This window comes from Ornithodoros turicata, chromosome 3 (genome assembly GCF_037126465.1).
Source record: "Ornithodoros turicata isolate Travis chromosome 3, ASM3712646v1, whole genome shotgun sequence".
NCBI classification, from domain to species: domain Eukaryota; kingdom Metazoa; phylum Arthropoda; class Arachnida; order Ixodida; family Argasidae; genus Ornithodoros; species Ornithodoros turicata.
In genome coordinates, this window is record NC_088203.1 from 13,804,080 (window position 1) to 13,820,546 (window position 16,467).

General features: G+C 42.6%; 1 protein-coding gene and 1 non-coding gene across 2 annotated transcripts in view; both read left to right on the forward strand.

The window, feature by feature from the left end:
- The window catches only part of LOC135388152 (sarcolemmal membrane-associated protein-like), a 30,587-nt gene that overhangs the window by 4,170 nt on the left and 9,950 nt on the right, over positions 1-16,467 (forward strand). The window contains exons 5-19 of the mRNA XM_064617517.1: positions 468-549; positions 652-747; positions 1,302-1,373; positions 1,595-1,672; positions 2,423-2,485; positions 2,547-2,684; positions 3,610-3,708; positions 3,772-3,829; positions 4,102-4,188; positions 5,062-5,136; positions 5,471-5,533; positions 7,168-7,326; positions 10,831-10,893; positions 10,978-11,091; positions 12,168-12,293. Of these exons, the coding sequence (XP_064473587.1) occupies positions 468-549; positions 652-747; positions 1,302-1,373; positions 1,595-1,672; positions 2,423-2,485; positions 2,547-2,684; positions 3,610-3,708; positions 3,772-3,829; positions 4,102-4,188; positions 5,062-5,136; positions 5,471-5,533; positions 7,168-7,326; positions 10,831-10,893; positions 10,978-11,091; positions 12,168-12,293 (1,373 nt within the window). The remainder of the gene's footprint in view (positions 1-467; positions 550-651; positions 748-1,301; positions 1,374-1,594; positions 1,673-2,422; positions 2,486-2,546; positions 2,685-3,609; positions 3,709-3,771; positions 3,830-4,101; positions 4,189-5,061; positions 5,137-5,470; positions 5,534-7,167; positions 7,327-10,830; positions 10,894-10,977; positions 11,092-12,167; positions 12,294-16,467) is intronic.
- Positions 6,560-6,632, forward strand: Trnaa-ggc (transfer RNA alanine (anticodon GGC)). Its single transcript has one exon. It is a non-coding gene; the product is annotated as a tRNA-Ala (tRNA).

Consider the following 16,467-nt stretch of genomic DNA (forward strand, 5'->3'; position numbering starts at 1 on the left):
TCTTTCTTTCTTTCGGCCTGAAAAGGTATTCCACAAAATACAAAACGGTAACACAAGTGGCAGTGCAAGGCCGGGATTGCAGCATGGTTTGGTTTGAGCAGAGCAGTGGCCACCTGCATTGTCTGCCTGATAAGTAGATAGAAAACATCCAGCAAGTTACTAGAAGCCAGTGGTTGTATCTTGATGGTTGCTGAGAGTACGTTGTTACTTAAACTTTTCACATCAAGCTGTGAACATCCCTTTCTCTTTCTTTCTCTTTTCTGTGTGAACTGTGCTTGTTTGTTTTTCCTAAAAACTAAAAATCTGTTGCTTGAAATATTTAACCTGTGAAAGATGGAAAAAAAATGCAGAAAATGGTAAACATTTCAAAGTGTGTAAATTGTGCCTGTATTCTACTTCCTCCAAGCTTCAAATATGCCCATAAACTTCATTATGTGCCATAGACATCTCTTGCGTTTCTGTTGCAGTCCGTCCACAGCAGTGGCAGTGGCCACGTCTGGGGCTAGCATCACAACACAGGATATGTACCAACTCTCTCAGTGTATACAAGTGAGGTTTCTCAGTCTTTATAACTTTTACAGTGCTGGGCACCATAGTTTACAGTACAATGCTGCATTGGATGTTCACTTTATATGATCACGTGCCTTCCAGGAAGCAATTCATAGGGAACAAATCCTACAGAACAAGATGGCCACATTACAAAGGGTTGTCTCCAGTGCGCAAGAAGCAGCTGAGAACAACTGGAAGGTAAAACTGCACTACCTTTTCAAGGGGGCATATTTTGCCACAACTCTGATATCTCCACGACCGACTAGATTATAACGACAATGTCATAATCGGCAACCCCTATGACGAGCCCGTCCGCACGATCCGCTAGGGGCACTACTCATCTGCCCACGAGATCTACGTCGTGATTGGACAACGGAAATTTGAATTTTGAATGCGCAGAAGTAGACGTACGACTACCGTAGCAGACGACAGCAACAGCTCCTATGAAAGTGCGTCGAATGATGATGATAATCAACTTTAGAAAGAGGCATCTCTTGTGGGACATCCACCGCTTGTACAAAAATACTAAGTAAAGCTGAAGTACAAAGTATTGCAGAAATTGGGGAAGCATTAACCGTATGAGTAGCGCCACCGCTAGCTTCCAAATGCGGTGCTGGGAAGGGGTGCCCATGACATGGTTGTTATAATCTACTAGGTCGTGGTTTTCTCTGATACTATGACTGTAATCACTGTAGTACTGAAGATAATTTTTTTCGTTCTTTTTTTTTTTTTTCTGAATGTTCTTTTTTCAGGCCATGATTGAAGAAGACAGACTCCTTCACAGAATAGAGACCTTAGAGGCGCAGCTTCAGGCTTGTTCTAAGGTCCGTATTCTTGCGTTAGTACAGGAACAAATGGGGGTGAGGTAAAGATGCGAGCTTTTGGACAAAAAAGCTCTCGAAAGGGTTAGCCAGTTTTGGAAAAAAAATTATCGGAGCCGTGGGCTAGACGGAGATGCTGCCTCGGCCACTCCCACATCTACCGTTGCTCTTGCCGAGTAGATTTTTCCGCTATACAGAAGTAGTGCATCCTTCCCTTGTTCCAGACCGCAACTGACGAGAAATTGCGTGAAGAGATAGCACGGCTGCAGGAGGAGAGGGATAGGTATCAGAACACAGCAAAGGTGAGTTGGTGCTTGCGTTAGTGATCTCACCGTGAGGTGACACTCTCTGTGCTGCACATCCTCATTACATGTCCATTGCATGAGCATACATGTCGTCATCATCACTATCACTATTGTCTCCCTCTTCACCGTTATTGGTAGGTGACGAGCCTTTTATACCATTTACCAGGATCTTTAACTTTTTTTAGGGACACTGGGCTTAAGTTCTTCATAAACGACACCTTCTTACTCGTGTGGATATTTTATGACTACTTTTAATAATGTACCATTTTTAATATAATCATTTGCTTCTAACTTAGCGCGGTAACTTATTGGACCAGTGTTTTGGTGCACTATGGCTTAAGTAGTTGATGTGCCATTCAAATGCAAATCGTCACTAGAGGCTGTAGTTCCTTCTCCCCGATTCTTCCGATTCTTCCCCGAAGTTGCACCCGGAATTGAAGGTCGACTCTTTAGAGTGAAACTCGATTTTTTACCCGGCAAATTCTTCCCCTCACTGGGATGTCTGTAGGAACGCCAAACCACCACAGTTAGTTTGAGTAACTGGGCCAGATTTCTTCCCGAGTTTAGCATACTAGAATATTTTTCACATGAATTTAGTGCTCATGTTTATTTACCAGATTTTTACCCCCCCCCCCCCCCCCGAATTTACGAAAAATGTTTCCCGAAAACTTTAGGCTCTAAATTCATCATCACCATCAGCAGCAGCATTAGTAATTTAAAATGTACGAATTTGTTCATTTTTGACAGGAGTCTCTGCAAAAAGTTTTGCAAGAGAAACTCGAAGCTGTGCGCAAAGTTCAAGACTTGGAGGTGAGTCTAGACAAACTTTTGCCATAGGGACAGTTTTTAAAATTGCACGGCCTGTTTGCAGTACAACGTCTCAAGCACAGAGGAAGAATGCACCAGGCTGCGGGAAGTCTACGAGACTGCTCAGAAGGAGATCTCCTTATTGGCCACTCGTAATGATCAACATCAGAGAGAGTTGGCTGACCTACAGAAAGAACTCAAGGCATGTATACACATAAGGTCCGGTGGTTCAGGGGAAAACCCCCTCAAGAAACTATGCTTGCACTACGGCATGCACATAGGTATACGTATATGTATGTATACATATAGACATACATGTGCACGTATGTACACATGTGCATGTGTATACATGCGTATACATATGTATGTATGAAGCACTACGGGCACTGGAGAACACTGAGCATTCGACGTTCAGCATAGCTGTTCCGTATCTTGTGTTAATCTAAAATGGGAGAAGCACTTCTTTTTCTTTGTTGTCTTTCTTGTTTCTTTTTTTTTTTTTTTTTGTTCGTTAACTAGAAAATCTACTTGTCCACCCGATTTTACACCCTTTTACGGCTCCTGAAAATGGGACCCAATATTTACTCTCTCTCTCTCTCCCCCCCCCATTTTCGAAAAACTTAAAACCCGAAAACCCTCTGTTCTCGAGTGTTATGTTTTTGAAAATAGGGGTCAAAATCGGGTTTTACTTCAGGAGCCGTAAAACGGTAAAGTCGGGTGATACCGGGTGGAAAAGTAGATTTTTTTGGTGGAAAATTTAAAAAAATTGTGCTTTTGGCATTTTAGAGTGACAGAAAATGTGGAACAGCTATGCTGAGCGTCAAATGCTTAGTGTTCCTCCAGTGCCCTCATTGGTGGCTGAATTGGCACTTTTCCCCAAGTTCATTTTCGGGTTTTGATGATGACGGTAAAAACTGGTTTTACTGTAAGACACAGGGCCAACAGCAGCAGCGTTTCTCAGTAATCCATCTCGCCGTGTATTTAGGATTGTATTGGCTGTGATTCGGAAATCCGTTCCGATATAGCAGCTTAGATGCAGTGGAGACCCTACATGTTCATCCCCCAGATGATGGGTTGCTGGATACAGAAAATAGGGTTGGCATTAATGGGTGCAACTAACGTTTCAGGACGTGGAAGAAAACTGCCGTATGGCAACGGAGGAGAAAGCAGCTCTGGAAAAACAAATCGAAGAACTTAAGTGCAGTGAGCAAGTCCTGGGGGCCAAAGTGAGTGTCCCCACAACTTGCATTTGGAAGGGTAATGCGCTAACATGCCACTTCCCCCATTAGATCGAGTCCCTACGTGCGGACAATGACTTCTCTAAGGAGCAGCTGGCAGCCATGAAAGGTGAGCAAGGTTGTGTCTAACTTTTCTGTATTTCAGTACAAAGGTGTTCTCTCTGAGGTTGTATTGATCTCGTAAGGAGGACGCGGGAAGCACTTGCTTAGGACTAAAATATGTTGCCTCATCGAGGATGGTCACATCCGTTAGCACGGCTGTGTTGGCTTTTAGTAATGTCTATCCTGAATCTACTGTGGCCCTACAACATTTCCTGTGATGTTGTCTAAGTATAGTGTTGTTTCTTGACGATGTGCGTTCTCTCGTTACGTGTTGTGCAGCGCGTTTCGAGCAACTGAAGAAGGCCCAGTACATCGAGGACGGTTTAGAGTCCCTGGAAATCAAGGAAGGCCTTCCCAACAACCAAGGTGGGCAGTTAAGTTTTTATTGTCGGCTCGAGGGATAGTGCACACACTTAGAATGCACATACATTTCAGATATTTTAAAGAAATGTTTAATTCGAATTCAGAAGCATTCCCCTACCAACAATTCAAACGGAACAGCTAGGTGCTCACACATGCATGGTGCTCTGTGCCCAGTGCCGGAAAACTTTGAAAATACAGAAATAATACACGCAAAAGAAGAAGAGAGAGCTGTGCCAGAAAATCGTCAGTTTTGCGCGTTGGCATCCCGTCGGCACAGCCGAGGGTACACACGCATCTGGCACACGTATGAGGGCGAGGAGGATAGAGCACCAACATCTCTCTCACCCTGTGGCGGTCCCCGATTTCCCATGGCAGGAGCACTTTTTCAAACTCCAGGTGCCCCAATTAGTGCGGGGCCGTCCAGACATGTTGGCATCATCTGAGGCATTGTTCTAGATGCGCTCATTAAACACAGAAGGAAGCAGATGGTAGAACAGGTTGGGATAAAAGTCTATGGAAGACGCGAACGCCATACTTTTTCTTCGCTGCGACACCTTAGCGGCTGGTGGCAGCGGGTGAGTCCACCGTTTCCTCCACACCACCCACCGCACCCTTCCACCTGTCCGAAACAGTGAACTCACCCGCTTCCGCCATCCACTAGGGTGTAGCACTGAAGAAAAATTACACCGTTCGAATGTTCCGTAAACTTTTTTTGTCCCGTCCTGTACATCGCTTTAGGAAACAGAAAAAAAAAAAGTTTTCTCCCAATTTCTTTCACTGAATTTCTTCTCGTAGCCCCGTCGTAGTTGAATCAATGAATGCAAACAGTGCTGCCTCTTGAGTACGCGAACTTACCAGTACTGATTCCATTTGCAGAGTCGTCAGAGGCCCTGGAAAATAGTTTGTGCCCCAAGGAGAGTGCAAACAAGATGCTCCAGATTACCCTCAATGGTGGAGTACCAATACTTGTTGCTACGCTTTATTTCGTACAAATTCCTAAAGAGCTTGTTCACAAATTCAGTGCCATTTCTTGCTTGCAAGAAGCGTACTAAATTACTTAAGCGGGGGGTCGTCTTAGATTCGAGAACATACGGTATAAGCAACACTAACAAAGATGTGATTGGTTATGCTCCATCATGTCGTAATTGATCAATCGATCTATCGGTTACAATAATTGAATCAGTCATACTTCAATCAGTCAATTAGTTACGCACGATACCACCCTTTTACACATGACTGTGTTGGGGACGATCAAAAGGTTTCAGGAACCCTCCTTTCTTTGCAGCCGAAATAGATAACCTGGAAAAGGAGGAGCTCAAGGAGACTATGCTCTCAAAAGAGCTCCAAGGTAGGGCTTGTTTTGTCTATCTCACTAAACTCTGTAGTTAGGGCGCCATAACAAGCAGAACGAATGTGTAAGATTGAATCTGAATATTGCTCCCAGTAATTGCTACAGCGTAGCTAGCGCTAAACCTGCCAAGATAATGCCACCAAGTTGTGTCGCTTTCACTTCAAGTAAAACCTGAAAAGCCCAAGAAATTGAACTGGTCAAGGTGGCAACTGAGGCACTTACATACACTTTGGTGAACACTACGTCTCATCACATCATACGTCATCTACGTCACCACATGTGTTCTTCTTCCTACTTATAGTTAGGGCTGTGCGAATATTCGAAATATTCGATATTTGTACGGAACAACGGTACCTTGCTATTCGTATCTGAACCGAAATAACATTTTATTGAATACTCGAATATATTCGAAATTCCTCAAGTTGGCTTCAACTCATGCCTCTGAGCATTGGGCGAAGCCTGCTTTACGTTTCTGCAACCCAAGTATGTCCTGCAAGGTGGCTTCACCTCATGTCGCAAAGCGTCAGGCGAAGCCTAGTTTACACTTCTGCCAGTGCTGCCGGGTTGCAGGCATGGTTTAAAAGTGCGATTTGAGGGATCACTGAAAATTGCCACTTTTGAGAAATACTTCAGCAAATGTTGGCAGGTAAGTTTAAGTTAGTTTAATTATTTTGAGCTTTAGCTGGACCAGCTATGACACCATAGAAAAAAGAATTTCATCACACATGAAAGAACTGATGTTCTGAGGCTGGAACAACAAAGAAGGGACAAATATATACAAAGCCTCAAAATGAGGCTTTGTATTAGGCTTCTTTGAGGCTTTGTATGTATTTGTCCCTTCTATGTTGTTCCAGTCTCAGAACATCAGTTCTTTCATGTTCATCAGTTGCCGCCTGCGTTGATCCCGTCGTATGAATGTGTGTATGAGTGAGCAAAAATGTAAGAGTGAAAGGAGGATGAGTGAGAGAGAGTGACTGGTTTGTCCCTTCAGATGACGCACCCTGGAAGTTGCTGAGAAGGCGTGTTAGCTTAGCTCAATTGGTAGAGCCCTGGACTGGCAATCCAGAAGATGTGGGTTCGAGTCCTACAGCTGGCTAACCTTTTCAGTGACTTTCATCTTTCATCGTTCATCACACAGTCGTCTAAGTTATGTCTGGGTACGATATTCCATCTAGAATAACAATTTTCAGGACAATCCCAGAACATATGTATTTATCGATGAAATAGAGGTGGGGTGCAAACTTTTGCCCTTACAAGTGAATGCAAGTTTGAATTTCCTGGTGTAGCCAAGACATAGTTTGCAGTCAGAGTTTCACAAACTACAACTGAACACCTGGTTTCAATGCAGACTTTTACTTACTATTCAGCAATAAGCACACACTTGTGCATGGTATTCGACATTATTTGATTTGCTACGATTCGAAGATTTTACCATTTGATTCGTATTTGATTCAAACCCAAAGATCACTGTTGCGCAGCCCGTCTTGTCATGATATCACCAGATATTGCCTGGTTTTCAGAGCTTGTAACATAAAACCCATCGTTTATCCGAAATTTGGGAAAAGGAAACTTAAAAGCTGAAAACATGAGTGCTATACATATTGAGGACTTAGCAAAGTGTTTACAAACAGCTAAGGTATGTGAGCTGGAAGAGGAGCTGGAACAGTTGGAGAAGGACGACGTAGATTCAGCGAAAGAACCCTCGTTGATTGAGTCGACAGAGAGTCAGGAGAAAGATGCCACTTCTGAGAAGGTACAGCAGCTCCAGGCAGAAATCAACAACCTTAAAGGTGAACATATTCCGTCCGACTCAACCCATTTGTTGACAGAACGCCGTATTCCTTGTGTGTGCATGTTTGTGTTAAACCATGTTTGACTGAATAATAATTAAACATAGCTCAAATAAGGAATTAAGTATTATAACTTAAATATCTCAAACTGGGACTAATGATAAATCACTTCGTACTAGGTAGCCACTTCTTGTAAATTCTTGTAGGAAGTCATGTCAGTTCTTTGCAGGAAGTCGATGTTCTCATCTGTTTAAAATTGCGACTTTTGCTGTGTTATCATTCTTGGAAATTTATAGAATGTTTTCAAGTCATGGGCAAAAACCAGTACCTTCTTTCATGACATCATCCTTCAAATAACACGTAAACGGCTATCTACATGTATGGTGATCTGTCTGTTCATGATTGTACAGGCTTATCTTATAAAGGCTTGTCATGCATACTCCTATGAGGTCACTGACTGCACTGTTCTAAAGTCCTTCATTGACTCATCACACCATCCCTTGAGCCTGCTGTTGACTATCATGCTCTTTAATAGAAACAAAATCAGAAGGCATACATGTTTGCTTGTGATTTGTGATAATTTGCTGACTGATGCTTTAAAAAACATGAACAGACAAAAACGTCAATGCGTCAGTGAATGCGTTTCAAAGGCCATGAACGGATAGATTCAGGCAGGATGATTGAAGGCTAGTTACGCAGGCAGGTTTTGATGGATTGAGCATTCAGTTGCCAATTCAGAATGCAGTGAACGGAACAGTAGCGTATATAAGGCTGGGTGATAATGACAAAGGAAGGGGCAGAATAATACCGTGCACAAGTTGGACAAAGTTTAGATGCATGATTGAAAACCTCGAGACTAGGGAACACGAAGGGACAGACACAAACACTAAGTTATTCGTGTTTGTGTCTGTCCCTTCGTGTTCCCTAGTCTCGGGGGTTTTACATCATGCATCATCTTCACCAGCTCGCTTGCTTCCTGGCCATTTTTTCAAAGTTTAGAAGTTTCAGCTGTTGTGTTACTTGTGCTGCATTTTATAGGTGTCAGATTTCTTCCAGTAATTAGCTTGTAAACTTCAAGTTTTAAGTTTTTCAAGTTTCAGGTCTTTTTTTATTAATTAAGTGCGCAATCATGTGTGTCATTTCATGGAGTGGTCCCGTAGCTAAAACTATGAGACTCTAAAACTACTTAGTCTAAAAACTACTTGGACTCGCCTTATACGAGGTAGATACAATACAGCTAATATGCCATTTTTAAGACTTCCGTTTTTGATGCCCTATGTGCGCATAACAAATGTTCCCACAACTCTCTCTGCTTATGTTACATTTATCTTACTTTTGCCTTCTCCCACGATAGACGTGATGAAATGTCTGTGCCATGTTATTTAACCGTTTGTAACGTTGTCACTTGCATGCTATTTAGTAGTTTCCTTGTTGCTTACTTAACCTCCTGTGTCACCTGTGTGCAAGGCCCACTGCACACAACCCCCTGACCTTGGGTGCTAGCTGGTACTCTGATATTGGCACGATCAATCAGAACAGTGTTGAAAACAGTGTTAAAGGAGCAAGGAAGTAACGGAAGGAAGTAATGTTTAACTAATATCTGCAGCGTCAACTGCAGGACGCTTGCTCGACAGAAAGAAAAAAAAACGATAACGCCTGAAGGTGTCAATAGCAACCAATTTTGACGTCCCGAATCTGGGGACGGCATTTAGCCCAAAAAAGTTGGACCCTGTGTGCACATCATTGTGCACACGGCATCCGTTGTGCAGTATGTCGCAGCCAAAAAAAGAATTTATGGAGGGAGGCGCAGTCACTGCTCTTTTAAGTAGGCAGTGTGAGGAAAGACATGGAATGTCTCCTTCATTGAACTGTCTGGGAAATGATTCTCCGACTTTTGGAGAAAGGTGAAAGAAAAAAACATGGAATTTTGGAGGAACCATGTCGGTGATGCGGGGATTAGTCTCCAGAACATAGACTGAGCAAGGTCCAACGCCAATGCGATCCTGCGATTAGAAGTTATTGCACACCGAAACTCCGGCGTTTGCATAAGAGTTGCTTTTGTTCTTTCCGTCAGTCCTGACAAATATAATATGTGCTGTCATAGAAACTGGAACTTGCACCTCTTCATGGGAAGGTGAGAGGCGCACTTGTCCCCACGGTAACCGCCTGCTCCTCCACAGGAAAATTCTTAATTTGGTGTTGTGCTCTGTCTATCGAGCTTTCAACACTGCATTTTTTTTAAATGTTATTACGAAGGCACCGTGCTACAGGGAGTATTGTAACATTGTCTATTGAATATGTGGACTGTAATATTAGAAACAATGCATTACACACTTGTGGTTAGAAACCCCTTCGAGCAGCATGAACAACCAATGTTGTGTGTGTGGACGTTATACGTGCATATGCCTGTAGCTGCGTCTGCTAGCTACTGGCTGTTGAAATTATTTATGCTTTTGGTCTGAGCAAAGTGTACTACAGTTAGCATAGAGGTCAGGTAACCTAACCAGATGCACCTGCCATTAACCAGAACCCCCCCTTTACCCTCTTGGTGAACGTTGCATGTTGTAGAGAAGTGCCAGTCCCTGGTGTTGGAAGTGTTGCAGCAGGATTGCATGTTGATTCTGATCAAAGGTAGATTCTGCAATCATAGCTCACAGCTTCTTGCATTGCTTTGCATGCTGCTGTCAGACTTTTCATTTGCATGCAATGGCAACCATCTCTTCCCTTGTCATAACTGACAATATTTTTTAAGGAAATCTCACATAACTGAATTGGACAAAGTGTGCATTCTCGAGTCAGTAAAAAGATATTGTGTAGGGAATATGCTCTCCAGGAAGGACCGCGTTCATGGCTATTGGCCAATGTCCGAGCCCTGAAAGCTACATGTTAGAGGCTCCGACAAGTCCTGCAGTCTTAGTCTAAATTACTCTGTGGGTGAGATCTTTTTTTTTTTTTTTTTTTTTTTTTTTTTTTTTTTTCACGTTATTGCTACGTTCTGTTGATCTGCTTATAAGTTTCTACACTAATTTGCCAGGGTATCCTAAACTAGGTTTCTTCACTTTGTGTCTTGTGTAAAACATGCTTGCATGTCCCAGGGCTTCGAGGCTGACATTGGTTTTTAAAGGCAAGAAAGAAACCACAGTTATTTGTATCATTGCTTGTCTAATCAGTTAATGTTTTATACGTTGCTTAATCATTTTTCTTTTTTCTTTTTTTATCTTTGCTACGGGGCCATGAAAAATTGTGGTAGTGTGCACAAAAAGTACTTTAGTGTCCCCTTACCTAGGGCTATGGTTTCTGTGAAAAATGCATTGCATGATTGAGGGTAATAAAAGTAAATAAATAGATACAGATGCTACAGAGTGCGATAGGGCTTTGATACCCTTGAGAGAGACACTCCGCTCTCTGCATGTTGCTAGGCTTGGACGCACGCTTCAATATGATTGAATTATTGATATGATTGAATGGTGCCATGTTCATGAATATTTCTTTCGCCTACCGCAGAACTCCTGGCAGAGTCTCGTGAAAAGAAAAACGCAGCGTATTTGGAAATTGCAAAACTAAAAGGTGTGTGCATTTCATAGTACGGTGTAACACACAAAAACTATGAGGCAAGTGCAGTACTTGATGACGTGATCCATCACTCTGCAGAACAATTGGAAAAGGCTCGAGAGGCAGTGTCTGGAGGTGACACACTTGAAGAAGAGTTGACGCAAGTGAAAAAGCAGGCCAAGGATCAGGAAGACGAAATACGCAAACTGCGAGGTGGGTGCAGTTTTTTTTTCTAGTAACTACTAACTAGCCTAGAAAGAAAGTAGTCTCTAAGCTTCTGGTGGCAAGTGTGGCACACTTCTGTCACCTCGAAGATCGAGAGACCCTGTATTGAAAGATAGCAAGGGCCTGTGCAGCACATTTTGGTAGCATTGAACATGCATTTCAAGTTTGAAATGCCTACCTACTTTCTGCTTTAGCCCACATATTTTTAAAGTTCCGCGACAGACTAAAAATGCTATTTATTTTGTTGCGTGTCATAAATTTTCATGCTGAAATGCTGAGTAAGCAAGATACGAATGCCGTCAGTGAACATTATGCACTTCAACGAATTTTGAAAAGAATGCTGGCCTTTTGTTCCATGGTCCATCAGTGTATTGCTGGGAATCAATTCAATTCAATTCAATCTGCAAGACTTGATAGTTTTGGATTCTCCCAGAGCAGGTGATATCACTGTGCTCTCTGGCACCTGTCTCCTACCAACAGCATGCAAATTTTTTTTCTTTTTTTTTCCGCTCTCTGCTCGACGTTGGAAGACAGCCTTGGTGAAGACCGCTTTGGTGATGAGACAGAAATGGACCGTCGAGAAGCAATGTTGCCAGACACGCGGCAGATTGCACACCTTGTGGCGTCAAACTTTTTTAAACTAGAAATTAATTTTATGGTACTTCCCCTTAACATAGAGAAATAAAATTTTGGGAGAATAGAATGTGAGGCTCGTTGAATGCAATGGTTATAAGTTGGATAGTACTTTGCAGACACAAGGTTTGGTCCCTTGCGGTACTTTTATAAACCAAAAATTTCTGGACATGCCAAGCTTTTGGTATACCGTTGGCCGTTGGTTGTTCATGTGTGTATTTGGACATTTGGCTTGTTGGTGTTGTGTGCTTGTACTAAAAGTGAAGTACGAGTGAAGTGAAGGAACACAGACACCGTGAAGACTAACATGGCACAGGTGGCATTGATATACCTTTTGATATACTCTTTTAACCCTGTTCAGTATTGTTCTAATGTAGTAATGTATTGCTGCAATGTTATGTGGTATTAATGAGCAGCGGTGCGTTATGCAGATGAACTGTCGCAACTAGAGGAGACATTGCAGTCAGTCAGGGAGGAGTTGTGTACGCGGCAATTCCAACTGTGTGAAGAAGAACATCGTGGTCAACTTAAGCAGGAGGAACTCAAGAGCCTCCAGAGTAAGTGTGTCCATTGCCTTATTGTCATTCAAAAATATCTTTAATTCTTATTGCACATTTTTGTTTGCTTTGCCTGTGCTAACTGTACTGTTACCTTATACGTATTTGCTCGCATAATTTGCGCACTTTTTCTAAAGAAAAAATGTCTGAAAAGTTTGGGGTGCACAAATTACACAAGAACAGTAGTTGCTGAACAAGTTTTGAACGACGCAATGCTCCCATATTTTGGTAAACCTGTCATTACCACGGCAGTGCGCGAGCGCAAAAGAAACACTGGCGCATGGCCGACAGGGCAGCTGGCTACGGCTGGCTACGGCTAACTAGGGCAGCTGGATCCTTAGGCAAGACACCGGGCTCTGTACCGCTCGTCCTGCCGGCAAAATCGACAGCAGCACCAGCATGCTCTGGCTATGGCGCGAGACGCTGCTGGAAGTCGCCACTTCTGCCGAGGGTGTGGCGAATATCGCGTGGTATGAAAATAAACCAGAAGCCAGGAGACATGTTCACAACAAATATATTAGTGGCTTACATAACAAAATAAAAATAAAAATACAAGGATGTTTCGACGCCTATACGGGTTTCCTCAGTAGCTTGGATACACGAGAAATGAACAGATACTCTAAAGTGGAAACCCTTTTAAGTAGGGGTGTGCGAATCCGAATATATTTTCGGATCGAGTCGAATTTTGAGTCGAATCGAATATCGAATCGAATGGGAGAAGAAATTCCGAATACCGAATCGAATATTCGTGCAAAATTTTCAATATGTGACTTTCGCACTAAAAGTTTCCATTTCGTAGCCCATGCCTTTAGTGTAATTTTTCTAGCATTAACTGTCACAAGAGAGACATGCAATTCTTCTGTTTAAAGCCCCTATTCTTTAATGTTACATGAGAGTGCTTCCTGCTTTTCGGGTGAGCCTACACTTACTGGAGTGGTTACCTTCATTTCAAAATTTTATGCCAGGCAGCGGATGAGGCTGTAATTGTTTCAGACAACCACAGGTCATTTGTGAAACAAACGAGCTGGCATCCTGCCTCAGCTTTGCCATGAACGCCTTTTAGTTTCTTTGCACTCGCCCTAGGAAGTTGCACTACTGAAATTTTAGATGCAAAGGACATCTTTAAGACACCCTTCTTGTTCGTGGGCTGTAGTCATTATTCGAGAGTCCTAACTTTTTAAAGGCAACCTCACAGACATCAAATCAAAGTCCCTCGTCTGCACCGCTAAACTGCATGTGGGAGGGGTGCCACCCTATCCACAGATGATGTCTACAAAACTAAGTTTGGATAGCGTTATCTTAAACTAAACACCGTCCCGTCTGTGTTGCTCCTGCTGCAAGGGCAATTTCGGAAAGCAGGCTTCACCTCATGCACGGAAGCATCAGCTGAAGCCCACTTTCGGGTTGTGTCCTTTTACATTCGTGGAATAGATGCGTATACGAAGAGGGGAGTCAAGTCCTGTAGATCACATAAACAAAATACAGAAGCCGACACTGAAGATTTTTGTTTAAGTTTAATTTGTACAAGCTTTCGCGTGGAGGTCCACGCTTCCTCAGGTACAAAGTGAAGTGGTGACACACATAAGTATATATAGTATAGACATATACACTGCTGTACAAAGAAAGGGAAAAGGAAAGGAGATATGGTGCCACATGTCTGTGTACAATGAATAGCTGGGCAGACGGATAGGTGACCTCTAACCGTTTAAGAACAGTAAAAGGTGTTGTTGTGAACAAAAAGGCTCGCCAACCCAGTTTCGCGGAAGGGGGGTCAGGAGTATGGGAAACGAGTTGCCCAGAATGGACAAAAGGGAAGGTTACGGATTATCTAACGGAGTACCAGACGATGACTGAAAGTGGGGATTCAAGAATTGTGCACAAATAAATATAGATATATAGCTACTAAATTTACATAAGCGGATATAACGAGCCAGGACTAAGATTCAGACCATTTGGTGTGAGACACTTAAATTGCAAAATTAAGTAGGACTCTCTATTCTTACGTTTAATGTCGGTGCGGAACCCAGATTCTAGCAATATAATTTTCAAATCAGTTTCAAAATCGTGATTAGGTTTATTGAAGTGAATGGCGAGAGGAGTTTGGCGGGCATATAGGATATCAAATTTGTGGCCATAAAATCGTTTTCTCATTGTGTTGGAGGTTTCACCGATGTATTGTGAATTGCACTTGCCGCAGAATATCAAGTAACAAATATTGGGTGAATTACAGTGGAGTGAATGACGAATTTTCAAACAGAAGTCACCCAAAGTGCTACGGGCAATGGTGGACGGCGCGATAAATTTACAGGTCTGGCACCGTGTACTACCACAGGGATAACAACCCGGCGAGCGCTTCATCATGCATGATGACGTGAGGATGTCGCGCAAATTTTTCGATCTACGGAATGCTACTAATGGGGGAGCGGGAAAAATTTCCTTTAGTTGCTCGTCAGCATGTAATATATTGAGGTGGCGTCTAAGAATGGAATTGGTATTGACAAGTGATTTATGATATGTGGTGGATAAAACTACATTACTTAAGTCCTCTTTGCGTTTCGGGGTGAATAAGGACTCCCTGGATAGGCTAGATGATTTGGCAAACGAGTCATGGATGAGTTCAAATGGGTAATTTCTTTTTTCGAAATCAGATACCATTTGCTGAGCATGTTTTACAAAATCAGTCTGATCTGAGCAGATTCGTTTCAGGCGCAAGAACTGACCATATGGAATACTCCTTTTCTGGTGATTGGGATGATAGCTTTCATAGTGGAGATACTGGCGCTTGTCCGTTGGTTTCTTGTATAGTTCAGTGGTCAGCCTACCAGATTTACATGACACTGTCACATCAAGAAAGTTGATGGATGACCTTGAATAGTTACAGGTAAATTTAATTTTGCTATGCAGAGAATTGAAGTGATCAAAAAATGACTGCAGAGATGCCTCATCACCAGACCAGAGGACAAAAATGTCGTCGATGAACCTGAGATATATAAGTGGCTTAAGGGGGAAAGAATTGAGGGCTGAGTTTTCAAAACGACCCATGAATAAATTGGCATAATTAGGTGAAACCCGGGAGCCCATGGCAGCGCCATGAATTTGGACGAAGTGTTGATCGTTGAATACGAAGTTATTACAGCTAAGAACTAGTTCTAAAAGGGGGATGATAGCGGGCATGGGAAGAATATCGGAAGGGTGAGAATTAAGGAAGTGTTCAACAGCAGAGAGACCTTCGTCATTGGGAATGTTAGTGTAAAGCGAAACGACATCCATTGTTGCCAACAAAATGTCAGCATGGTTACTGAAATGGTCATGGACAACGTTAATTTTGGAAAGGAAATCGTTTGTGTCTTTGACAAAGGATGGGAGAAGGGGTGGGATGTGTTTGATGCAGTGGTCAGCAACTAAGGATAATTTCTCTGTCGGTGTGTTTATTCCTGAAATAATGGGTCTCCCAGGGTTATTGGGTTTATGAACTTTGATCAAAAGATAAAAATTACCTGGTGTGACGTTCTTAGGACGCAAGAATTTGGAAATATGGGACGGGATAAGTTTACTAGTGACGAGTTCATCAATTTTCTTATTAATAAGAAGACAAAAGGAAGGGGTTGGATCCTGATCGATAGCTCTGTAGAATGAGCGGTCACTCAACTGCCTGTCTGCTTCCGCGATGTAGTCGGACGTATTAAGAACAACTATACCGCCACCCTTGTCCGCTGGTCTGATAATAATGTCATTACGGGCTTTAAGATTTCGTAGCGCTACTTTCTCACAATTAGAATTCGTGGAATAGTCGAATATTCGAAAAATCTGATATTGGATTTTCGATTCGCGAATCGAATAGTTCGAGCGTTTGATATTCGATTCGAATTCGAGAGCTCGAATATTCGCACACCCCTACTTTTAAGCCTTTGTAGCAATCGGGCAAAGGTGTTGCAAGCGTTCTTATCGCCATGGATCTACGGACCTTTGCCCGATTGCTACAAAGGCTTAAAAGGGTTTCCACTTTAGAGTACCTGTTCATTTCTCGTGTGTATCCGAGCTGATAGTATAGGCGTCGAAACGTCCTTGTGTTTTTGTTTTTATTTCGTTATCTAAGCCAGTGTAACATACTTGTTATGAAACACTGGTATGCAGAAACCAGCTGCTCAGAGGAGCTGAACCAGATGATCACACG